Consider the following 26,878-nt stretch of genomic DNA (forward strand, 5'->3'; position numbering starts at 1 on the left):
CAAGGGTGAAGATAAATCTTCTTCTCCTTTCGGTTTTTCCCAGTTAGGGGTCGCCACAGCAAACAAGGGAGAAGATAAATGCTTTGAATAAATGTTTCATGTTTGTACCAAGTACTAAAGATGATGTTGAATAAACCATTTTATTGTAGCTCTGTGTAAAAGAAATTATCTTGAAAATGTTGTTTAGGAACAATAGCAGATATGGTTATCCATTCACAGAATTTTCGTAAGCCTACTACTTTCATTCTTGTAACCCACCAACAAATATAGCCTTTGGAAGGCCTCTGGGGCTAAGATAGAGTATGTATACCAGACATTATGTAACAGAGTTAACAATATGATATAAAGAGTGTATGGCTCTGCAGCAGATAACTGAAAATGCTAACATTACAATATTAATAGATAGTCAGTCATGGTATAGAAGGAAGGAGCCCTACCTATGACCCAGGTGACTGAGGTTTAGAAAGTGTCCTTGGTACCGGACAGCCAATGAAGGAAAGAGAAAAATGAAGGGGCTGTCCTCATGTGCCTCCTGAAGAGGCAAAGTATACTGGGCAGAGGTATAGTCACTGTGCTGCCAGTGGTGCTGGAGGACACAGCAGAGTGCACTTTAGGCCAGAGGGAATGCACTGCTAAGGTGGTAACCACATAGGTGGATTATAGCTTGCAGTGCCCCACTGCATGCTCTTTGGGGGTGTGGCTCCACACAACATGGAGGTGGGGACATTCTCCTCACTGTCTGATTGCCCAAAGTGAGCCCAAAGCAGCAAGAAGAAGACAGGGCATGTGATTAACCTTCCCAGTCAGTCTGGCCCTTACCATACAAAAACAAATGGATCAATTAGGTGATCATGGAAAGAGAGCTGATAGTCAGCAGGAGGTGGCAGAAAGACAAAAATAGTTAAATCTGAGAAGTGTGGTTATATTCTGATAGAACTGCCAAGTGTGGTTGCATTCTAATTATGGATGCTAATGTTTATGATACAAACATGAGAGAATTCTTCGATGATGATAGTACATTTTAAAAGAATTATACATTTCTGATAAAACATATATTATACTTTGAAAGTAGTCTGCAAATATGTTATCAGGTAATAGTTAAATCATCCAGCAACTTCTGTAAAGATCCCAGTGATTCTTAGGCAATCTAGGCCACATAAAATGTGAGATATCTTCTGCTTAGACCAGCTGTAGTCCATATGAGGTCAATGAACGAACCACTTGTTGTTTATATTCAGAATAAGATACAGAAGTATGTCCAAACACTGCCATCATATGTTCAGGATTCTAATTTTTTTTTTATGAAAGGAAAATAAAGTGGGTATTACCAGAATCAATAATAGTAATAATAATAAAGATTTGAAGGTTTCAATTTGCTTAAAGCAGATAAATGATGTATAATAATTAAAAATGCTATTAAAATAATTATAAAATATTATCAAGTAATTAGCATACAGTTACCAACAAAAAGGCTTACTGTCTGTGTTTTCAAATTGTAATTCAAGAAAAGTGATTTATGCAGCTAAGCAATGCAACTGTTAAAGTTATTGTATTGGCAAATGAATAGGAAACTACAAAATAGAGTACACTAGCATATATATGTTATTATAACATATAAAAATGAAAATGTTTTCTATAGCTAGTATGAAGCTGCAAAGGCTTTACTTGATTAATATTTCATGTGTCTGAAATTATAAAATAAAACATTTTAGAGAGTTTTAGATAAGATGTTTTAGAGAAGGAGACTTGTATGCAGTTTTAGAGATGAAATAATGTTGTTGTCTTTTGGCTTTTCCCGGTTAGGGTTCGCCACAGCGGAACTCTGGTCCGCTAATGATTGGCAGTAGATTTTCACGAACGCCGAGGTGCCAGCTCGACGTTCAACCTTCAACTAAGGCACGCCCATTTATGCATGTCTTTCGAATGCCCACCCAACCGTGGGGAGGACATGCAGACTCCACACAGAAGGCACTCCCCACACTCCAGCCGAGAATCGAACGGGAGAACCTCTTGCTGTGAGGCAACAATGCTACCGCTGCACCACCGCGGAAGTGACTTTAGAGCAAACTCTGTGAGCTCTCTAACTCATTCTGGGCTTTAATGAGTTAATAAATGTAAAGCCTTTGTCAAAGGAAAGAGCTTTGAAACCTGAAGTTTACTAATTGGTTGGAAGCTAATGCTGTGACCCCTATAACCTAAAGTTTTGTGCCATTCTTTAACAATCTGCAGAAGCTAAGGTTTTGTGCAGTTCTTTAACAATCTGCAGAAGTTTCAGATGAAAGTGCTTAACTTTATTGTTTTGTTTTGTTTTTTATTTTTCAAGCAAAACAATGGAATTATACTAGTTGATCAGAGTCAGATTATTTTTGATTTATTTATTGCAAACGCACTCAACAAACAATCAAGCATTTGAGGACATCAAGCCTTCATGATAGAATTAATTTTCCATACATTTTTGTTCAGTCGATTTCTTAAGTAAACAAGAAGTTCCTGTTGAAGAATTGACCTATAGTAGTGGCAATGAATGATAAAGTTACTTGTGAGACACTGACACTAAAAAATATGAGCAAGCATATTACAGCATAATGACAGATGCACTACTAGGTTTCGGACACATAGAGATTAGAACCCCAAGGATATTAGTTCTGGGATAGTAGTATTCTGTTGATGAGTTACCACCACATTTTACCTAGAACTGATTTTTCCCTTTTAGTTCTGTCATTGCTGCTCATAACTATAGTCTAGCACAAGCTGATATTTTAGTCTAGTCACCTTTATGTCACATTACACTCTACTGCTGTGTAAAAAACTATACATTCATATTCAAAGTATTTTAAGGTCAGGTGCATGTGACCTGATCATAAATGCAGTCAAGCTAGAATCAGTTTATATGACTATGCAGAACAATAAAAAAACACTCTTAGGCTGCAGAAAAAAAACAGTATAGTTAAGCTGGAATGTTCTTCAATTAAATATTTGGATGAATGAAAAACAAATATGAAGCAGCCAAGTAAAATCAGGACATCCATTTTATTTACTTTATTTGCATGCAAAAATGCTTTAAAATATTAATTGACAAAAAAAACAGTTTTCAGAGTTTTATTTTTCTTAAGAAATTATAACATTTTATTAATTATTACTTTTTTTAAGAATTTTATAGAAAAATATAAAATATTTCATTACATCTTAAAATTCTGCAAAAATTCTACACAGCACTCAGTAGCTTGTTGTAAGAAACAACAAGGCTTTGCCTGCAAATTTATAAAGCTACAGGTGTAGAGCTGCATAACATTTTGATCTGAATAATTAAACAAGAAATAAAACAAAAATGATCTGGTCTACCTTGTAGGAGTCTGCCAGTCTAAAAACAGCTGAACAGACAGCCAAGATTAAACACTGTAAGTAGGACTTGTACATGGAAATGTGTTAGCACAGGTTTACCGGACTTGTTCTCATTCACTCACTCACTCACTCACTCACTCACTCACTCACTCACTCACTCACTCACTCACTCACTCACTCACTCACTCACACTCTCTTTAGAGATAAAAAACATGCCTATGCAATGGTATGATTACAGCGTAACTTAGAAAAGGTCATAGGCTCAAAAGCTGAGCCAGGTACAAGCCAGTGATTAAAAATAGATGGTACAACTCCAGCTGAAGTCAGAATAAACAACAACCTCTAACACAGCAACAATAAGGCCAGTTTACTATACTGCATGGAATACTGTATAAGAGCTCTGGACATATTTTTCTTGTTCTACCAGTAGGGTATGATGGATGAATATAAAGTCTGGATACTTTACACAATGTCTTTTATGGAGTAGATTTGAAGAGAGAGTAACACTGTGTCTTATAGGGCCAAACCCCACATTGTGAGGTTTATGGAAAGTCCAGAGATGCATATCGTAAAAACTATTAAACATTTCTGTTTTCAGTCAGTGCAGTGCATACTTTGTCTCCTTCAGGCCATATCTCCTTCATTTAGCAAATGGTTTCAGTGCTTCTGGTGTGATTAAAAGATTACAGTCAAATCTTAAGTTCATTTAATGGCATCCACACTCTTCCACAATCATGTCTTCATGGTGACGAAGTAAAACATCTCCATTTTCATAGTACAACATAGAGAGAGGACTCAGTTTAACTGGTGCACAGAATGGGCAAGGTACTCGATTAGGATGATACAGCCGCAATAAACTCTGAAAGAAGAAAAAGAAAGAATATTTTAATAAGTGCTACTTTTGTTTTTGTAATATATATTTTTTTAAATTCTATTTTCCCCAGTATAATCAAACAAAAACACAGTAACATCATCTCTATTAGAAGTTAAAACATTTTCCACCCAGCCTTTCTACTTATTTTCTCACTTTTTGGGTAACTTACAGATTTTAGTTACTTGCACTTTTCATCCATGTGACTGAGCTATTGTACATCTGTCTTAATAATTATTGATTACCACTATTAAAGATTACGAAAATGAAATTTATGTAGTTACCATAATGACAGGTGTGTAGAGCCAGATTCAACTTCCTTTACTTACAGGACTTGTGTCCAGCAGGGCTTAGTCAGTTCAGCATCTAAAGCTTTACTAAGCTGCCAAATTCCTCCCCTTTATCCATAATCCTGTGTAGAGAAGGACCATTTTCCAGACCTCTGGAATCCCACACTAAGGCAGAGAAAGCAAGAAACTCTAAGAAGGAAACAAGGCGCTCTGAAATAATTTCCCGACCAGAGTGAATAGGTTAGGGGAAGGAGGGTGGATCGTAGAAGAAGTACCTAGTCCTATACAGCTATCATTATGGTAATGATAAGCACATAACATTAATATGTAATTCCTCTGCTCAAAGGATAGGGACCCAAGCTTATCAAGATGGAAGGATCATAACAAGAAGTACCTCTAAATGTAGTATCCCTAAATACAAGTGGAATTATAGATCACTGGACCTTAATATGTTAGACATGTATGACCCCCTACTAAAAAGTATTAGTAGTAGAAATACAATCATGGCAGGAGAAGATTTGTGTAGGGGCAGTGTTCCTCATTACTGCAAAGCAAAATAACACTTTATTCAGAGATCAGAACCAGATTAGACAAGTTGCACTAGTGTGAAGCACTTTCTGATTGACATCAAAGGTTAAATAGTATTCTGTTATTTATTTAATTCATTATTTTATCTATTTGTTGACTAGATAGGCTCACTGGACAAACTGTCCCATTTCAGGGGTGGCCCAGGTGCACTGTCTGGTTAAGTGATCTGCAAATTTTTTGAGGCAAAGATGAGATTCTTATGGAGGCAACAAGAGAGAGAATGGGTCATAGAGTTGCATAAGAGGTGAAGTATAGCCAAAGCAACTGTATCCTAAGAATAAACAAATAGTATAGATATAATCATGGACACATATCTTGTTTTAGATAATGTTACAAATCTCCCAGGCTGACTGGTATGGAGTCTATCTGGACACTTGGGTGAAATTTTGAAACAGACAGATACAGCCATAGAAATAACTACAGATAAATGGTATATTGTCAGATCTAGCCTGATAGTATGAACATAGCTAGACAGTGTAGGGCTCAAGAGTCAATATCTCGTGAGGTGAATAAAGAGAAAGACTCGGAATCAAGTTCATTGATGACATCCTCACTATATGGTTATAATTATCACTCCACAACTTTGCATGTGCCTGCAGTGTACTTTTAATTTCTAATTTGGAACTGGATACTAAAAAAGCTCATTAGACAAAGGACATAAAGAATGAACAAGACATCTTAAAGAGTTGGGAGGATGAGTACATATGAGTATATATCATAGTTTGAACATGTTCTGTTAATATTCTATTTTTTTACTGATTTTACCCCCCCCCCATCTGTCAATCATCAGCCACCTCCCAGACAATTAGCACATTTGTTCCTCATCACCAGGGTGAGGGTCAAATGCAGGGCATCATTTGGTCAGCTATATGTTGTAGTTCACAGTTTTTTCTGTATTTCTAGCTCTAACCTCCATACATTCATTGTGTATAGTATGAGGGCTAGAAAGTGCACTGGGCTACCTGAAAAGGATATCCCCTCACTTCAACAAGGGGAATTTCCTTCATGCAACCTTGCCCGTCCCCTCAAAACATGGACTGTGATTTTCTCATTATCTACAAGGGAAATGATGCCTTCAAGTGTACCCCCAAGAGTGTGTGTATCCTCTCCATCCTGCAGAAGAGGTGAGTGGATCATACCCCTTTACTCCTCCCCGTGTCTGGCTTCTCCAGGGCTACAGCTACTAATTGAACATTGCTCACTGAGGTAACAGTCAGGACAAAGTGCAACACCCTGTTACATTAGTCTTCATTGAGGATTAAGTAGATGAAGTTTCAACTCTATGATGTTCATTTGCTGATGTGAACTTCTCAATGAGTGTTTCCCACAGAAACCCACTGCCAACATGATTTCTGTTTATGCAGAAGCAGTAATTCAATTTCTGTTTATGCAGAAGCAGTAATTCATTGTGTTTGGTCTTTTCTCTTTTCTGCATAGCTGTGTCATCATATAGTTAGTATAATTAAGTAATGGGGTAGGGGTGATGCCCTGCATGTGGAAGGAGGTGCAGGAGGGTTTGTCACCCTGCAAGAATAAAACACTTTTAGGTTCACGGGTACATGCTAGACTTTTGATCCATAAGGATCTTTAAAAGCCTAGCCGTAAATTCCCATGAGGTTTTTTTTTACAAATTTTTTAATTATAAGACGATTAAGACTTTTTTTATTGGGTCCAACCAGAATCTAGCTGGAAGACAGGAAAACACAGTGGACATGCACCACATTCAGAAATAGTTGTTGAATTTGGGAGGAGAGGGGAGGGGAGGGGTCAATGTTTAACAAAATCCCAAAATAAGCTGAAACCATACCTGACGGCATTTTAAAATAATGAGACCAACAGGCTAAAAACGAACCTACTTAAAGCCCAATATTCTGAATGAAGAACTATTACACTACTGCAGATAGATAGCTCTAAAACAACTGCCCAGAATCCTGCAACAGTATTAACACTGTCACTACATCAGATCTCTGAATAAAACTTTCTGCAGGTGGTCAAGTACCCCCTGTAATATGTGTGATGAGCTGTGTCCCAACCCACTATGTAATTATTCTCATTCAGAGGTCATGTAATCCCTGAGATTCATGCAATTCCTGTTGTTAGATAAACCCAAGTGGTGCATTGATCTCTTAAGGTTTTACAGTCTCAGGTGAGAACAATGAAATAGCATGTGTTTGGAGACTGCACCTTCACCCCCCATCCCACCCCACACACAGAGACCAACATTTTATTTATGTGTTCTCAACAGTTAACATTAATATAACAGTAGTGCTCCACTGCTTCTGACTGTATAATTAGGATTAAAATCTTAATGATTCTCTGTCACAGTATTGTGCACATTCATTACTCTACACTCAGGATTTTGGTATTAATGATTCTGAAGTAGGTAATTTTATACCACGCTCAGGGCTGACAACAGCAAGTTACATACAGATTACATAAAAGTAAAGGCAGAGTAGGAAGAGGGTGAGCTGCTGGATGATTTAAGGAAAGAATGTGAGTAAGCACAGAAATGGAAGCAAGAAGAAAACAGAAATGGTACCCTCGCAGTTTCAAAGAAAACTAGCAGAAGTTAGTAATATCAAAACAGGTACCCTCGCAGCTCCAAACAAAACTAGCAGAAGTTAGTAATACCAAAACAGGTACCCTCACAGCTCCAAACAAAACTAGCAGAAGTCAGTAATACCAAAACAGGTACCCTCACAGTTCCAAAGAAAACTAGCAGAAGTCAGTAATACCGAAACAGGTACCCTTGCAGTCCCAAAGAAAACTTGCAGAAGTTAGTAATACTAAAACAGGTACCCTCACAGTTCACAAAAAAACTAGCAGAAGTCAGTAATACCAAAACAGGTACCCTTGCAGTTCCAAAGAAAACTAGCAGAAGTTAGTAATACTAAAACTGGTACCCTCGCAGTTACAAAGAAAACTAGCAGACATTAGTAATACCAAAACAGGTACCCTCGCAGCTCCAAAGAAAACTAGCAGAAGTCAGTAATACCAAAACAGGTACCCTTGCAGTTCCAAAGAAAACTAGCAGAAGTTAGTAATACTAAAACAGGAACCCTCACAGTTCCAAAAAAAACAAGCAGACGTTAGTAATACCAAAACAGGTACCCTTGCAGTTCCACAGAAAACTTGCAGACATTAGTAATACCAAAACAGGTACTCTCACAGTTCACAAGAAAACTAGCAGACGTTAGTAATACCAAAACAGATACTCTCACAGTTCACAAGAAAACTAGCAGACGTTAGTAATACCAAAACAGGTACCCTCACAGTTCACAAGAAAACTAGCAGAAGTTAGTAATACCAAATAGGTATCCTCACAGTTCACAAGAAACCTAGCAGAAGTTATAAATACCAAAACAGGTACACTCACAGTTCCAAAGAAAGCTAGCAGATGTTAGTAATACCAAAACAGGTACCCTCACAGTTCACAAGAAAACTAGCAGACATTAGTAATACTAAAACAGGTACCCTCACAGTTCACAAGAAAACTAGCAGACGTTAGTAATACCATAACAGGTACCCCTCACAGTTCACAAGACAACTTGCAGAAGTTAGTAATACCAAAACAGGTACCCTCATAGTTCACAAGAAAACTAGCAGACGTTAGTAATACCAAAACAGGTATCCTCACAGTTCACAAGAAAACTAGCAGAAGTTAGTAATACCAAATAAGTATCCTCAGAGTTCCAAAGAAAACTAGCAGAAGTTAGTAATACCAAATAGGTATCCTCACAGTTCACAAGAAAACTAGCAGACGTTAGTGATACCAAAACAGGTACTCTCACAGTTCCAAACAAAACTAGCAGACGTTAGTAATACCAAAATAGGTACTCTCACAGTTCACAAGAAAATAGCAGAAGTTACTAATACCAAATATGTATCCTCACAGTTCACAAGAAAACTAGAAGAAGTTAGTAATACTAAAACAGGCACCCTTAGAGTTCACAAGAAACTTAGCAGAAGTTAGTAATACTAAAACAGGTACCCTCACAGCTCACAAGAAAACTAGCAGACGTTAGTAATACTAAAACAGGTACCCTCACAGTTCACAAGAAAACTAGCAGAAGTTAGTAATACTAAAACAGGTACCCTCACAGTTCACAAGAAAACTAGCAGAAATTAGTAATACTAAAACAGGTACCCTCACAGTTCACAAGAAAATAGCAGAAGTTAGTGATACCAAATAGGTATTTTCACAGTTCACAAAAAAACTAGCAGACATTAGTAATACCAAAACAGGTACCCTCGCAGTTCACAAGAAAACTAGCAGAAGTTAATAATACCAAAACAGGTACCCTCACAGTTCACAAGAAAACTAGCAGACGTTAGTAATACTAAAACAGGTACCCTCACAGTTAACAAGAAAACTAGCAGAAGTTAGTAATACTAAAACAGGTACCCTCACAGTTCACAAGAAAATAGCAGAAGTTAGTGATACCAAACAGGTATCCTCACAGTTCCAAAGAAAACTAACAGAAGTTAGTAATCCCAACTAGGTATCCTCACAGTTCACAAGAAAACTAGCAAAAGTTAGTAATACCAAAACAGGTACCCTAACAGTTCACAAGAAAACTAGCAGACGTTGGTAATACTAAAACAGGTACCTTCACAGTTCACAAGAACACTAGCAGAAGTTAGTAATACCAAAACAGTTAACCTCACAGTTCATAAGACAACTAGCAGAAGTTAGAAATACCAAAACAGGTACCCTCACAGTTCCAAAGAAAGCTAGCAGATGTTAATAATACCATAACAGGTACCCTTCACAGTTGACAAGACAACTTGCAGAAGTTAGTAATACCAAAACAGGTACCCTCACAGTTCACAAGAAAACTAGCAGACGTTAGTAATACCAAAACAGGTACCCTCACAGTTCACAAGAAAACTAGCAGAAGTTAGTAATACCAAATAGGTATCCTCACAGTTCCAAAGAAAACTAGCAGAAGTTAGTAATACCAAATAGGTATCCTCACAGTTCACAAGAAAACTAGCAGAAGTTAATAATACCAAATAGGTATCCTCACAGTTCCAAAGAAAACTAGCAGAAGTTAGTAATACCAAATAGGTATCCTCACAGTTCACAAGAAAACTAGCAGAAGTTAGTAATACTAAAACAGGTACCCTCAGAGTTCACAAGAAAACTAGCAGAAGTTAGTAATACTAAAACAGGTACCCTCACAGTTCACAATAAAATATCAGAAGTGAGTGATACCAAATAGGTATCCTCACAGTTCACAAGAAAATAGCAGAAGTTAGTAATACCAAAACAGGTACCCTCACAGTTCACAAGTAAATAGCAGAAGTTAGTAATACCAAATATGTATCTTCACAGTTCACAAGAAAACTAGCAGATGTTAGTAATACCAAAACAGGTACCCTCGCAGTTCACAAGAAAACTAGCAGAAGTTAGTAATACCAAAACAGGTACCCTCAAAGTTCACAAGAAAACTAGCAGACGTTAGTAATACTAAAACAGGTACCCTCACAGTTCACAAGAAAACTAGCAGAAGTTAGTAATACTAAAACAGGTACCCTCACAGTTCACGAGAAAATAGCAGAAGTTAGTGATAACAAACAGGTATCCTCACAGTTCCAAAGAAAACTAGCAGAAGTTAGTAATACCAACTAGGTATCCTCACAGTTCACAAGAAAACTAGCAGAAGTTAGTAATACCAAAGCAGGTACCCTCACAGTTCCAAAGAAAACTAGCAGATGTTAGTAATACCAAATAGGTACCCTCACAGTTCACAAGAAAACTAGCAGACGTTAGTAATACTAAAACAGGTACCCTCACAGTTAACAAGAAAACTAGCAGAAGTTAGTAATACCAAGTAGGTATCCTCACAGTGCACAAGAAAGCTAGCAGAAGTTAGTGATACCAAAACAGGTACTCTCACAGTTCCAAACAAAACTAGCAGATGTTAGTAATACCAAAATAGGTATCCTCACAGTTCACAAGAAAACTAGCAGAAGTTAGTAATACTAAAACAGGTACCCTCACAGTTCACAAGAAAATATCAGAAGTTAGTGATACCAAATAGGTATCCTCACAGTTCACAAGAAAACTAGCAGACGTTAGTAATACCAAAACAGGTACCTTCACAGTTCACAAGAAAACTAGCAGAAGTTAGTAATACTAAACAGGTACCCTCACAGTTCAAAAGAAAACTAGCAGAAGTTAGTAGTACTAAAACAGGTACCCTCACAGTTCACAAGAAAATAGCAGAAGTTAGTGATACCAAATAGGTATCTTCACAGTTCACAAGAAAACTAGCAGAAGTTAGTAATACCAAATAGGTATCCTCACAGTTCACAAGAAAACTAGCAGAAGTTAGTAATACCAAAACAGGTACCCTCACAGTTCCAAAGAAAACTAGTAGACGTTAGTAATACCAAAACAGGTGCCCTCACAGTTCACAAGAAAACTAGCAGGCGTTAGTAATACTAAAACAGGTACCCTCACAGTTCACAAGAACAGTAGCAGAAGTTAGTAATACCAAAACAAATACTCTCACAGTTCACAAGACAACTAGCAGAAGTTAGTAATACCAAAACAGGTACCCTCACAGTTCACAACAAAACTAGCAGACGTTAGTAATACCAAAACAGGTACCATCACAGTTCACAAGAAAACTAGCAGAAGTTAGTAATACCAAATAGGTATCCTCACAGTTCCAAAGAAAACTAGCAGAAGTTAGTAATACCAAATAGGTATCCTCACAGTTCACAAGAAAACTAGGAAAAGTCAGTGATACCAAAACAGGTATTCTCACAGTTCCAAAGAAAACTAGCAGACGTTAGTAATACCAAAACAGGTACCCTCACAGTTCACAAGAAAACTAGCAGAAGTTAGTAATACCAAATAGGTATCCTCACAGTTCCAAAGAAAACTAGCAGAAGTTAGTAATACCAAATAGGTATCCTCACAGTTCACAAGAAAACTAGCAGAAGTTAGTAATACCAAATAGGTATCCTCACAGTTCCAAAGAAAACTAGCAGAAGTTAGTAATACCAAATAGGTATCCTCACAGTTCACAAGAAAACTAGCAGAAGTTAGTAATACTAAAACAGGTACCCTCAGAGTTCACATGAAAACTAGCAGAAGTTAGTAATACTAAAACAGGTACCCTCACAGTTCACAATAAAATATCAGAAGTGAGTGATACCAAATAGGTATCCTCACAGTTCACAAGAAAATAGCAGAAGTTAGTAATACCAAAACAGGTACCCTCACAGTTCACAAGTAAATAGCAGAAGTTAGTAATACCAAATATGTATCTTCACAGTTCACAAGAAAACTAGCAGATGTTAGTAATACCAAAACAGGTACCCTCGCAGTTCACAAGAAAACTAGCAGAAGTTAGTAATACCAAAACAGGTACCCTCAAAGTTCACAAGAAAACTAGCAGACGTTAGTAATACTAAAACAGGTACCCTCACAGTTCACAAGAAAACTAGCAGAAGTTAGTAATACTAAAACAGGTACCCTCACAGTTCACGAGAAAATAGCAGAAGTTAGTGATAACAAACAGGTATCCTCACAGTTCCAAAGAAAACTAGCAGAAGTTAGTAATACCAACTAGGTATCCTCACAGTTCACAAGAAAACTAGCAGAAGTTAGTAATACCAAAGCAGGTACCCTCACAGTTCCAAAGAAAACTAGCAGATGTTAGTAATACCAAATAGGTACCCTCACAGTTCATAAGAAAACTAGCAGACATTAGTAATACTAAAACAGGTACCCTCACAGTTCACAAGAACACTAGCAGAAGTTAGTAATACCAAAACAGGTACCTCACAGTTCATAAGACAACTAGCAGAAGTTAGTAATACCAAAACAGGTACCCTCACAGTTCACAAGAAAACTAGCAGACGTTAGTAATACCAAAACAGGTACCCTCACAGTTAACAAGAAAACTAGCAGAAGTTAGTAATACCAAGTAGGTATCCTCACAGTGCACAAGAAAGCTAGCAGAAGTTAGTGATACCAAAACAGGTACTCTCACAGTTCCAAACAAAACTAGCAGATGTTAGTAATACCAAAATAGGTATCCTCACAGTTCACAAGAAAACTAGCAGAAGTTAGTAATACTAAAACAGGTACCCTCACAGTTCACAAGAAAATATCAGAAGTTAGTGATACCAAATAGGTATCCTCACAGTTCACAAGAAAACTAGCAGACGTTAGTAATACCAAAACAGGTACCTTCACAGTTCACAAGAAAACTAGCAGAAGTTAGTAATACTAAACAGGTACCCTCACAGTTCAAAAGAAAACTAGCAGAAGTTAGTAGTACTAAAACAGGTACCCTCACAGTTCACAAGAAAATAGCAGAAGTTAGTGATACCAAATAGGTATCTTCACAGTTCACAAGAAAACTAGCAGAAGTTAGTAATACCAAATAGGTATCCTCACAGTTCACAAGAAAACTAGCAGAAGTTAGTAATACCAAAACAGGTACCCTCACAGTTCCAAAGAAAACTAGTAGACGTTAGTAATACCAAAACAGGTGCCCTCACAGTTCACAAGAAAACTAGCAGACGTTAGTAATACTAAAACAGGTACCCTCACAGTTCACAAGAACAGTAGCAGAAGTTAGTAATACCAAAACAAATACTCTCACAGTTCACAAGACAACTAGCAGAAGTTAGTAATACCAAAACAGGTACCCTCACAGTTCACAACAAAACTAGCAGACGTTAGTAATACCAAAACAGGTACCATCACAGTTCACAAGAAAACTAGCAGAAGTTAGTAATACCAAATAGGTATCCTCACAGTTCCAAAGAAAACTAGCAGAAGTTAGTAATACCAAATAGGTATCCTCACAGTTCACAAGAAAACTAGGAAAAGTCAGTGATACCAAAACAGGTATTCTCACAGTTCCAAAAAAAACTAGCAGACGTTAGTAATACCAAAACAGGTACCATCACAGTTCGCAATAAAACTAGCAGAAGTTAGTAATACAAAAACAGGTACCCTCAGAGTTCACAAGAAAACTAGCAGAAGTTAGTAATACTAAAACAGGTACCCTCACAGTCCACAAGAAAATATTAGAAGTTAGTGATACCAAATAGGTATCCTCACAGTTCACAGGAATACTAGCAGAAGTTAGTAATACTAAAACAGGTACCCTCACAGTTCCAAAGAAAACTAGCAGATGTTAGTAATACCAAAACAGGTACCCTCACAGTTCACAAGAAAACTAGCAGAAGTTAGTAATACAAAAACAGGTACCCTCAGAGTTCACAAGAAAACTAGCAGAAGTTAGTAATACTAAAACAGTTACCCTCACAGTTCACAACAAAATAGCAAAAGTTAGTAATACAAAATAGGTATCCTCACAGTTCACAAGAATACTAGCAGAAGTTAGTAATACTAAAACAGGTACCCTCACAGTTCCAAAGAAAACTAGCAGACGTTAGTAATACCAAAACAGGTACCCTCACAGTTCACAAGAAAACCAGCAGAAGTTAGTGATACCAAATAGGTATCCTGACAGTTCACAAGAAAACTAGCAGAAGTTAGTAATACCAAAACAGGTACCCTCACAGTTCACAAGAAAATAGCAAAAGTTAGTAATACAAAATAGGTATCCTCACAGTTCATAAGAAAACTAGCAGACGTTAGTAATACAAAAACAGGTACCCTCGCAGTTCACAAGAAAACTAGCAGAAGTTAGTAATACTAAAACAGGTACCCTCACAGTTCACAAGAAAACTAGCAGAAGTTAGTAATACCAAAACAGGTACCCTCACAGTTCCAAAGAAAACTAGCGGACATTAGTAATACCAAAACAGGTACCCTCACAGTTCACAAGAAAACTAGTAGACATTAGTAATACTAAAACAGGTACCCTCACAGTTCACAAGAAAACTAGCAGAAGTTAGTAATACCAAAACAGGTACCCTCACAGTTCACAAGACAACTAGCAGAAGTTAGTAATACCAAAACAGGTACCCTCACAGTTTAAAAGACAACTAGCAGAAGTTAGTAATACCAAATAGGTATCCTCACAGTTCCAAAGAAAACTAGCAGAAGTTAGTAATACCTAATATTTATCCTCACAGTTCACAAGAAAACTAGCAGAAGTTAGTAATACCAAAACAGGTACCCTCACAGCTCCAAAGAAAGCTAGCAGACATTAGTAATACCAAAATAGGTACCCTCACAGTTCACAAGAAAACTAGCAGACATTAGTAATACTAAAATAGGTACCCGCACAGTTCACAAGAAAACTAGCAGAAGTTAGTAATACTAAAACACGTACCCTCACAGCTCACAAGACAACTAGCAGAAGTTAGTAATACCAAAACAGGTACACTCACAGTTCACAAGACAACTAGCAGAAGTTAGTAATACCAAAACAGGTACACTTACACTTCACAAGAAAACTAGCAGAAGTTAGTAATACCAAATACGTATCCTCACAGTTCCAAAGAAAACTAGCAGAAGTTTGTAATACCAAATAGGTATCCTCACAGTTCACAAGAAAACTAACAGAAGTTAGTAATACCAAAACAGGTACCCTCACAGTTCCAAAGAAAACTAGCAGATGTTAGTACTACCAAAACAGGTACCCTCAAAATTCACAAGAAAACTAGCAGACGTTAGTAATACTAAAACAGGTACCCTCATAGTTCACAAGAAAACTAGCAGAAGTTAGTAATACTAAGACAGGTACCCACACAGTTCACAAGACAACTAGCAGAAGTTAGTAATACCAAAACAGGTACCCTCACAGTTCACAAGACAACTAGCAGAAGTTAGTAATACCAAAACAGGTACCCTCACAGTTCACAAGAAAACTAGTAGACGTTAGTAATACCAAAACAGGTACACTCACAGTTCACAAGAAAACTAGCAGAAGTTAGTAATACAAAAACAGGTACCCTCAGAGTTCACAAAAAAACTAGCAGACGTTAGTAATACTAAAACAGGTACCCTCACAGTTCCAAAGAAAACTAGCAGACGTTAGTAATACCAAAACAGGTACCCTCACAGTTCACAAGAAAACCAGCAGAAGTTAGTGATACCAAATAGGTATCCTCACAGTTCACAAGAAAACTAGCAGAAGTTAGTAATACCAAAACAGGTACCCTCACAGTTCACAAGAAAATAGCAGAAGTTAGTAATACAAAATAGGTATCCTCACAGTTCATAAGAAAACTAGCAGACGTTAGTAATGCAAAAACAGGTACCCTCGCAGTTCACAAGAAAACTAGCAGAAGTTAGTAATACTAAAACAGGTACCCTCACAGTTCACAAGAAAACTAGCAGAGGTTAGTAATACCAAAACAGGTACCCTCACAGTTCCAAAGAAAACTAGCAGACATTAGTAATACCAAAACAGGTACCCTCACAGTTCACAAGAAAACTAGCAGACATTAGTAATAGTAAAACAGGTACCCTCACAGTTCACAAGAAAACTAGCAGAAGTTAGTAATACCAAAACAAGTACCCTCACAGTTCACAAGACAACTAGCAGAAGTTAGTAATACCAAAACAGGTACCCTCACAGTTTAAAAGACAACTAGCAGAAGTTAGTAATACCAAATAGGTATCCTCACAGTTCCAAAGAAAACTAGCAGAAGTTAGTAATACCAAATATTTATCCTTACAGTTCACAAGAAAACTAGCAGAAGTTAGTAATACCAAAACAGGTACCCTCACAGTTCCAAAGAAAACTAGCAGACATTAGTAATACTAAAACAGGTACCCGCACAGTTCACAAGAAAACTAGCAGAAGTTAGTAATACCAAAACATGTACCCTCACAGCTCACAAGACAACTAGCAGAAGTTAGTAATACCAAAACAGGTACCCTTACACGTCACAAGAAAACTAGCAGAAGTTAGTAATACCAAATACGTATCCTCACAGTTCCAAAGGAAAGTAGCAGAAGTTTCTAATACCAAATAGTTATCCTCACAGTTCACAAGAAAACTAACAGAAGTTAGTAATACCAAAACAGGTACCCTCACAGTTCCAAAGAAAACTAGCAGATGTTAGTAGTACCAAAACAGGTACCCTCAAAGTTCACAGGAAAACTGGCAGACGTTAGTAATACTAAAACAGGTACCCTCATAGTTCACAAGAAAACTAGCAGAAGTTAGTAATACCAAGACAGGTACCCACACAGTTCACAAGACAACTAGCAGAAATTAGTAATACCGAAACAGGTACCCTCACAGTTCACAAGACAACTAGCAGAAATTAGTAATACCAAAACAGGTACCCTCACAGTTCACAAGAAAACTAGTAGACGTTAGTAATACCAAAATAGGTACACTCACAGTTCACAAGAAAACTAGCAGAAGTTAGTAATACCAAATAGGTATCCTCACAGTTCCAAAGAAAACTAGCAGAAGTTAGTAATACCAGATAGGTATCCTCACAGTTCACAAGAAAACTAGCAGAAGTTAGTAATACCAAAACAGGTACCCTCACAGTTCCAAAGAAAACTAGCAGACGTTAGTAATGCCAAAACAGGTACCCTCACAGTTCACAAGAAAAACAGCAGAAGTTAATAATACCAAATAGGTATCCTCACAGTTCACAAGAAAACTAGCAGAAGTTAGTAATACTAAAACAGGTACCCTCACAGTTCACAAGAAAACTAGCATAAGTTAGTAATACTAAAACAGGTACCCTCACAGTTCACAAGAAAATAGCAGAAGTTAGTGATACCAAATAGGTATTCTCACATTTCACAAGAATACTAGCAGACGTTAGTAATACCAAAACAGGTACCCTCACAGTTCACAAGAAAACTAGCAGAAGTTAGTAATACTAAAACAGGTACCCTCACAGTTCACAAGAAAACTAGCAAAAGTTAGTAATACTAAAACAGGTACCCTCACAGTTCACAAGAAAATAGCAGAAGTTAGTTATACCAAATAGGTATCCTCACAGTTCACAAGAAAACTAGCAGACATTAGTAATACCAAAAGAGGTACCCTCGCAGTTCACAAGAAAACTAGCAGAAGTTAGTAATACCAAAACAGGTACCCTCACAGTTCACAAGAAAACTAGCAGACGTTAGTAATACTAAAACAGGTACCCTCACAGTTCACAAGAAAACTAGCAGAAGTAATACTAAAACAGGTACCCTCACAATTCACAAGAAAATAGCAGAAGTTAGTGATACCAAATAGGTATCCTCACAGTTCACAAGAAAAATAGCAGACCTTAGTAATACCAAAACAGGTACCCTCGCAGTTCACAAGAAAACTAGCAGACGTTAATAATACCAAAACAGGTACCCTCACAGTTCACAAGAAAACTAGCAGAAGTTAGGAATACTAAAACAGGTACCCTCAGAGTTCCAAAAAAAACTAGCAGATGTTAGTAATACCAAAACAGGTACCCTCACAGTTCACAAGAAAACTAGCCAAAGTTAGTGATACCAAATAGGTATCCTTACAGTTCACAAGAAAACTAGCAGAAGTTAGTAATACCAAAACAGGTACCCTCACAGTTCACAAGAAAATAGCAGACGTTAGTAATACCAAATAGGTATCCTCACAGTTCACAATAAAACTAGCAGAAGTTAGTAATACTAAAACAGGTACCCTCCTCACAGTTCACAAGAAAATAGCAGAAGTTAGTAATACCAAAACAGGTACCCTCACAGTTCACAAGAAAACTAGCAGACATTAGTATTACTAAAACAGGTATCCTCACAGTTCACAAGAAAATAGCAGAAGTTAGTGATACTAAACAAGTATCCTCACTGTTCATAAGTAAACTAGTAGATGTCAGTAATATCAAAACAGGTACCCTCACAGTTCACAAGAAAACTAGCAGAAGTTAGTAATACCAAAACAGGTACCTTCACAGTTCACAAGAAAACTAGCAGAAGTTAGTAATACCAAATAAGTATCCTCACAATTCACAAGAAAACTAGCAGATGTTAGTAATACCAAAACAGGTACCCTCACAGTTCACAAGAAAACTAGCAGAAGTTAGTAATACCAAAACAAGTGCCTTCACAGTTCACAAGAAAACTAGCAGTAGTTAGTAATACCAAATAGGTATCCTCACAGTTCATAAGAAAACTAGCAGAAGTTAGTAATACCAAAATAGGTACCTTCATAGTTCATAAGAAAACTAGCAGAAATTAGTAATACCAAAACAGGTACCCTCACAGTTCACAAGAAAACTAGCAGAAGTTAGTAATACTAAATAAGTATCCTTACAATTCACAAGAAAACTAGCAGAAGTTAGTAATGCCAAATAGGTATCCTCACAGTTTATAAGTAGACTAGTAGAAGTTAGTAATACCAAAACAGGTACTCTCACAGTTCATAAGAAAACTAGCAGAAGTTAGTAATACCAAATAGGTATCCTCACAGTTCATAAGTAAACTAGTAGAAGTTAATAATACCAAAAACACGTACCCTCACAGTTAATAAGAAAACTAGCAGACGTTAGTAATACGAAATAGGTATCCTCAGAGTTCATAAGTAAACTAGTAGAAGTTAGTAATACGAAAACAGGTACCCTCACAGTTTATAAGAAAACTAACAGAAGTCAGTAATACCAAAACAGGTACCCTCATAATTCATAAGAAAACTAGCAGAAGTTAGTGATACCAAATAGGTATCCTCACAGTTCATAAGTAAACTAGTAGAAGTCAGTAATGCCAAAAGAGGTACCCTCACAGTTTATAAGAAAACTAGCAGAAGTTAGTAATACCAAATAGGTATCCTCACAGTTCATAAGTAAACTAGTAGAAGTCAGTAATGTCAAAACAGGTACCCTCACAGTTTATAAGAAAACTAGCAGAAGTTAGTAATACCAAAATAAGTAAATGAAAATGAAAGACAGAGGCAGATGGAATGTATGTTGTAGCTATCAATAGGAAGGTTACCAGGAAAGCCAAGACAACAGAAGGCTGATAAGTGTAACAAGTGGAAAATAGTTCAGGACATCTATTTGACAATAGTTGTGTTTAATTGAAGACTGTTAGTTTCCTTTAGAAAAAAAAATATTTGGGCCATAAAAGCAACATATTAGGAAAGCTGGAACACCTTGAATGGAGGAAGTGGGCAACAACAATCTTTTTTTTCTAAACTTCATTCCTAATTTGTTGCATAAGATGGACTCAAACTACACAATGAAAAAGATGCTTCATAGAGTTGACTGCAGCACATACATACTGTACAAAAAATAACTAATAAATATCCAAACATACCAGTAGATCACTGCAGGCATGGTAAATATAGAAAGGGCTGTTAAGCACCAAGCCTCCTCAAGCAAACTGACATCCCTTGTAAGTCCTTTAAGTTTTTGAAATGTCTACAAAAGGTCACCACGTGATTTTTATTTAATATTTACATCTAGTGCAGGTGATACATTTGTTACACATATTATGCACTCTGCATACAATGTACATGCTACTCATGTTACATATGCTATATACAATGCGTGTTCTACTCTTTTTACACACTCTGTACACAAGGCGTATTACACAATCTGCATAAAATGCATGTGCTTCTCATATTCTGATATTACACACTCTGCATACAATGCATGTGTTCACACACACGTGTGTGTGTGTGTGTGTGTGTGTGTGTGTGTGTGTGTGTGTTTGTGTGTGTGTACATACATATATATATATATATATATATATATATATATATATATAAATATATATATATATAGATATAGATATATATCTGTGTGTTTATGTGTGTGCATGTGGTTGTAGCATGGTGTAGTAGTGTAGGGAGCGTAATATAGAAATGGTTTTAAATTCCAAGCCTCACCTGTGGAAAAGACAGAGTAAATACATGAAAATATTGACTTACATATACTAAGTCTGAGATCATTCTGTCTCAGAATATATCCTCAGAGTACAGCAGTCTTGAGTTACTACATATAGCTAACAGGACTCTAGGAGAGAGTATAGGTTTCTACACTGGGGGTGCAGGGGAACTTGTCCCCTGCACAAAATATCTTTAAAGGAGAACAAAAATTGTCAAAATTTATTATTCTCTTTTAGTTTTCCTGTTTTTTTTTTTTTTTTTTTTACTGGGACTCACAATTACAGGGCTCAGATTTACAGCAGGGAGCCAACTAGGCCTGTATTCCTTGTCCTATAGGAGAGTTAGAGGTGATCTCTTGTTGACTTTTAGGGCACTAGGAGATCCCTATTCATTTGAATGTATTGGATTAGTATGAATGGTCCTAATAGTACTTATCTTTCTCTGAAATGTGCCCTTATATATTTCTGTTACAGTAAATCGGTGTTGCTTTCAGCAGAAAAAATAACTGTTACTTCCAAATATAAATCCCAGAAACACTCATTTAAATTCAGAAGCAACTCAGAACTGCTCTACTACAATTCTTAAGTTTATGTGGAAATCAGTACGGTCTCAGTACAAAACCAATTTGCACTGAAATTATTCCTTACCTGCATATATGCATGATTGGTTGGTTTAAAGCTTTCATCCACTGGACTCGGGCAGTCACCCTCACATCTGTAGGCATTGTACCGTTTAGGGTACACAATCCATCCTCCCCAGCCAATCTGGTCGAAGTCCACATACATGTCCACCTTCCTACATAAAGGACTGGTACCTTCTGGTATTGTCTCTGTCCTGTTGGCCATTATCATTCCTTCTTCACCTTTTCTGTTCCTCCTGTGCCTCCGACCTCCAACATTCACCGAAGTATCTTCTTTGGCACTGTGTCGAAATTCTTCCACAGTCTTCAGTAGTGTTGGAAAATGAGATGAATGCTTCAAAGGCTTCTGCTTAGAGAAAATAACCATTAACACTTTGTCAACAGTATGATGTACTGAATGTTTTTGAGTATGTGGATTCAGTTTTGGATTGTGAGTCACTCCAATGTAATCCTCATATGCTGCTGCCGTAGTATCATCTCCCATATCGTGAACTGGATGGTGACTTCCAGCATGGAACCTTGCTCCCCGTTCCAGCCAATACTTCATCATTGATGTGATATTGAACACTTTCCATGAAGATGCTGTGGATGACGGGGTGGCAGTGAACATGCCCAACAGCAGTTTTCCCTGGCATGTCTCCTGATCTTGACACTTGAAATTCTCTGAGTGATAGATCCTGATTGTTACATTTCTGGAGTAGGAAAATGGGGGCAAGTGGATGCGAAGCTCTGCCAGGTGAAGTTCTGCATTGGATGAAACAGATGACATATCAAATGTGATGCTCCAGTAGTCACCATCTTGTACACAACCTATAAAAATAAAAAAAATATTCAGATTGTTAGAAAATACAAAACATAATGATAGTCTGACATGCAGTACAAGTTTTATACACTATTTTAATTTATTCAGAAGTGAATCCTAAACCATGTCCACCATACCAATTGTAAAGCTATAGCTTATGCCATAGAGGATTCAGGATGAACAGTAAGCAAAGAGTTTCCTGACATAGGAAAGGGATCTAGCTTCAAAACGGTTGCTTTCTTTTTCCAATTAAGAAATTAACAATATCAGCCCCACAGATGAAAAAAATGAAAATGGGTATCAAAGGGTGGATACACTTACCGAACTGACCTATACAGGCATGATAGTACAAGTGGTTCAAGGAACTTTTTGGGTAATGTAAAATCTTCACTGGAGTCACATATTCACCAGTGCAATATATTGTAACAAACTGCAGCTCTACAGGGATTTCTAGTAAAGGCTAATTTAATTTAATTTTAGATACAACATTGGATTTATGATAATATATGCATGTCTTTGATGCGGTCTGTTCTTGGTCATCCAAAAAGTTGTGTAAAGAAATAAAAATAAAAAACCCACAGACATTAAATTATAACTCAATACCATAACTTAGCAATCCAGAAACTCTGCCACTTTCACAAGTCCATATACCAGAACTCTTCAAAAAGGGTCTTCAGACATACAGACTACAACAGTTCAAGTCACCAGCCCCTACAACAGAAATAATTCACTGTCATTTGTAACTTCTAACTTCTCAGACTGTCCTTCTGCCTCTCCAAAGATAAAAGTTAAACCCATCAGAATTATGATACTGCCTTTTCATTCCCTTTACTCACAATAACTCTTAACTGCCAACATTGTAAAATGATAGACCACTAACACACATTATGCATTTTTTTCTTTTCACATATACTTTCATTGAAATCAGGAAACTGACCATAGTTATACATCCTTCAAAGGAGATAAACTGTACGACATCATATGAGTTTAGGCCAGTATCCCACCTTCGGTCCAAGACAAGCTATTGGAAATATGGGTGTACAATTGGCTGCTAACCTAATAAATATCATGCAATGTTTATAAGGCCAGGCAAATGCAAAATTTATGCAGTTATTTCTCTTGACATTCGATCCCTGGTGTAAAGCCCAATGGATAAAACTCATGGGTCAATCTTGCTTGACTCTACCCCTTTCATGTGTTATAGCTATTATACCAAGTCAAATCTTGTAATTTTTAAGAAATAACTGGGCTTACTTTTACAGTGCTGGACATGTCCAACTGTGCACTGTACAGTACTAAAACATCTCTATATTTTGAAATTACAACTTTAACTGTTGTACTTTGTGTACAGTAGTGGGTTCTACACACCATGCAACAAAAGAAAAAATATCTAAGTTACATATTATTATTAGTTATATAATATATAAGTTACACCTGTAATAATACTTAAATATGAATTATGCAGCTGCTTCTGTGAAGTCGTTTAAATACACAACATAACGGCAGTCTAATTCATGTTATATTGCTATTATGAAGCTGTATTTTGTAATAAAAGGCTGTACAAAGTTCATGAGCATGTTCCTATAAAACAAAATTATGTCTACACTATAAATTACTTGCTGGATATTTTCTCATCTGAAATTTCATAATCTTTACTATAAAGCAAGAAATGGCATGTGCGCAGTACTTGTGCACTATAAAACTAATATCAATCAAGTATTAAAAATTACAAGCTTTGATATGATATAATACCTATAATACAAGGAGAATTATGCAGGACTAATTCTTCATGGCCTATGTGTTTGATCCCCTGGGGTTTGCCTTCATGAAAAGACTTGGATAATTAGGAGTAAATCCCTGTATAACTCCCAGCCCTACCAAGTATTATGGTTATAATAACAAACTCATACAAACTACCACAAGGCAAAGCTAATGATTCATTACTCAGGCCAGCACATGAGAACATCACTGTACCTGCTTCAAAATGCTAAATAGTTTCCCGTATTACTTAGGAGGTCCACTAAAACTGTTCTGAAGTCTTATACATCAAATAACCTAACATGGTCCACCCCTAGCCAACAATCGCTTTCTCTTTCACTCTCTCTCCCCCCTCCCTGTCTTTATGTCCTTAGGTCATAAGCAACTAATGCATCTGTCTTAATCAAATCCAGACAGACTATGACTTCTCGAGCTTTAACCCCACAATGTAGATTGTTTATGAAGCACAATGCAAATGCTAACCCAATAAATAACATATTCTGAATCCTGGTAGACCTCACTCTCACATATTTGTACTTTGACATGTTACTAATATATTTCCATCACCCTTTTCCTTCCACACTCTTGTCTTCCCTACCTCATATTTATTATTTCATACACTAAGGCTCACACCATACCCTCCTAGAGTTTTCAGACCACTACACCACTCAAAATATCACCAAATAATTGATTTGCAGCATATTATACAACATTTCGAATGGTCATTTTAGTAATCCTAAACTTGCACATATTGTAAATATTATAATTAAGTACATTTCTGTCATGTCAGGTTGTATGTAATTTTTAGGTCTATGACACAGCAACGAAAAGGCCTTTCATCAGACAACTTAATAATTGAAAACTGCATTAACAGAAGTTGACCCACACCCCCCACTAAATATATACAGTATACCAACTCTGAGATCGCACTACAGTGAGGAAAAGGCAAATTTTCCAATCTTCGCTGTACCGCAATCTCACAAAAGTGACTTCTATTAACACGTTTTTTCGATTATAAAGCTGTTTGATGAAAGGCCTTTTCGATGCCATGTCACAGACCCATAATTTTCACCTATTGGGATATAGCCAGTTCCAAACAGTTGGATGCTGTGTATCAAATTTTATCTTTTCTAGAACATTAAGTGGACCTTATACATATATATTATTTTATACTGAACATTTTGTGAGTTAGCTTTCTAAATGTGAATCCTGTCTTTTGGCCTGAGTCTTGGCTAAAACATGATCGAAGGGCAGTTCAGTTACCCAATTAACAAATGAATCCATAAATATACAGAAGTACAGCTATGATCCCCCTGTGACTCCATGAACTGCATGGTTACCTTTACTCCGTACTGGCTTTTTGTCATAAAAGTTTGTTGCATTAAAAGCAGCAACTTTCAGATACATATAAAATGAACTAAATAAATATTATGCACTAAATTAAGACTCACTATGGCCATGTCCCAATTCAGGAAATAGGGAAAAAATAAACACAGGCCTGGATGATAATCTCTGTGGTCAACCCTCTACAACTGTATCCTCTTATTTAATATAACTTGCAAGATCACAAAACTTAAGTGAAAGGCATGGATTAAAAAAATGAGATCCCGCGTAACAGGTCTTAACATTGGGGTGTGTAGTTACTGAAGTAAAGGTAATTCTGCCACAACTGTAGCTGTATGCAGTTAGCTAATAATTTATGGTGCATAAAAAGTATCCATATATTTAAAACAGAAAGCATTAGTGCAAGTATTATTTATAAGATGGAGTAAATGAAGAACTGATGTAATGACAGGGAAAAGCTAAGAGAAACTGACATTGGTGATACAACCAACTGTGATATGGAATCTGTAAAAAAGTAACACCAGTGGTATATATAAACTGACATCATTACTACATACTACTGAGAGATGAGGTATAAACAGTGACACCAGTTATACAAACTGAGAAGTGCGCCATGTACATAAATTGACATTGGTGATACAAACAATAGTAAAATGAAAAAAAAGCAAAATCTGACTTCAGAAATAAAAACAATAACTGATGCATACACGAAGTACAGCGATGCTGACAGCAACGGAGCGATAGGAATGATACAAAAACTGGTAGTGGGCTACAGACAGGAAATGGATTATAAATATTGTTCAGAAACTAAAAGCAATGATGTAACATGTAAGTGTAGGACAGGTTAGAAACAAACATCTATAAAAATTGTAAAAATAGCTTTTGGTAGATAGAATAGGTACAACAAATTGGCAGAAATGATATCAACAGAAAGTGAGAACTGGGAGTAGTAAACCACCAATAGCAATGATGTGAACAGGAACAAACTAAGCGGTGGTCTAAATATACCTCTCAACTGTTCAGATTTTTCCAGAATGTCCAGATTTTTGCCTCATATTTTCAATCTTTTCCTTATAAAATGTGTGGTTTTCTAGCAAATCATTTAGCATTGAAGTCACTAAATAATGACAAAATTTGAGTTTCAGACTTCAGATCCTTCAGAAAATACATGCTAACACAAATCCTGTTATTCTAGCAACTTTCTAAGTTTGCAAGAGCAATATTTAAAGTTAGTCCTTGTTTTGGGCCTTTATCACTCCATTGTTTTAGGCTTTGACCAGATTTCTTGCACTAAGAGGTTGAGAGGTATGGGGTCTAAATATAAAAACTGGCAGCAATTACAGGGGCAGCAATTGGCTTCAAGTCTGTTTATAGACACAGATCATTGAAAAGTTAGTAAATTGAAAACAAATCTATCTGCAGGGAAAGGAGATTGCTGTACTGAGAGAGTATACCATCTTTCTA

The 26,878-nt window shown here is 36.7% G+C and overlaps 1 protein-coding gene across 1 annotated transcript in view; it reads right to left on the reverse strand.

Annotated features, from left to right (window-relative positions):
• Window positions 1-4,022: 4,022 nt before the first annotated feature.
• The window catches only part of LOC122810671 (nodal homolog), a 26,886-nt gene continuing 4,030 nt past the window's right edge, over window positions 4,023-26,878 (reverse strand). The window contains exons 2-3 of the mRNA XM_044082240.1: window positions 21,518-22,320; window positions 4,023-4,201 (exon numbers count right to left, since the gene is read on the reverse strand). Coding sequence (XP_043938175.1) covers window positions 4,049-4,201; window positions 21,518-22,320 — 956 coding nt within the window. The 3' untranslated portion in view covers window positions 4,023-4,048. The remainder of the gene's footprint in view (window positions 4,202-21,517; window positions 22,321-26,878) is intronic.

The sequence above is a fragment of the Protopterus annectens genome, chromosome 9.part0 (genome assembly GCF_019279795.1).
Source record: "Protopterus annectens isolate FY-2018-M chromosome 9.part0, PAN1.0, whole genome shotgun sequence".
Classification (NCBI taxonomy): domain Eukaryota; kingdom Metazoa; phylum Chordata; order Ceratodontiformes; family Protopteridae; genus Protopterus; species Protopterus annectens.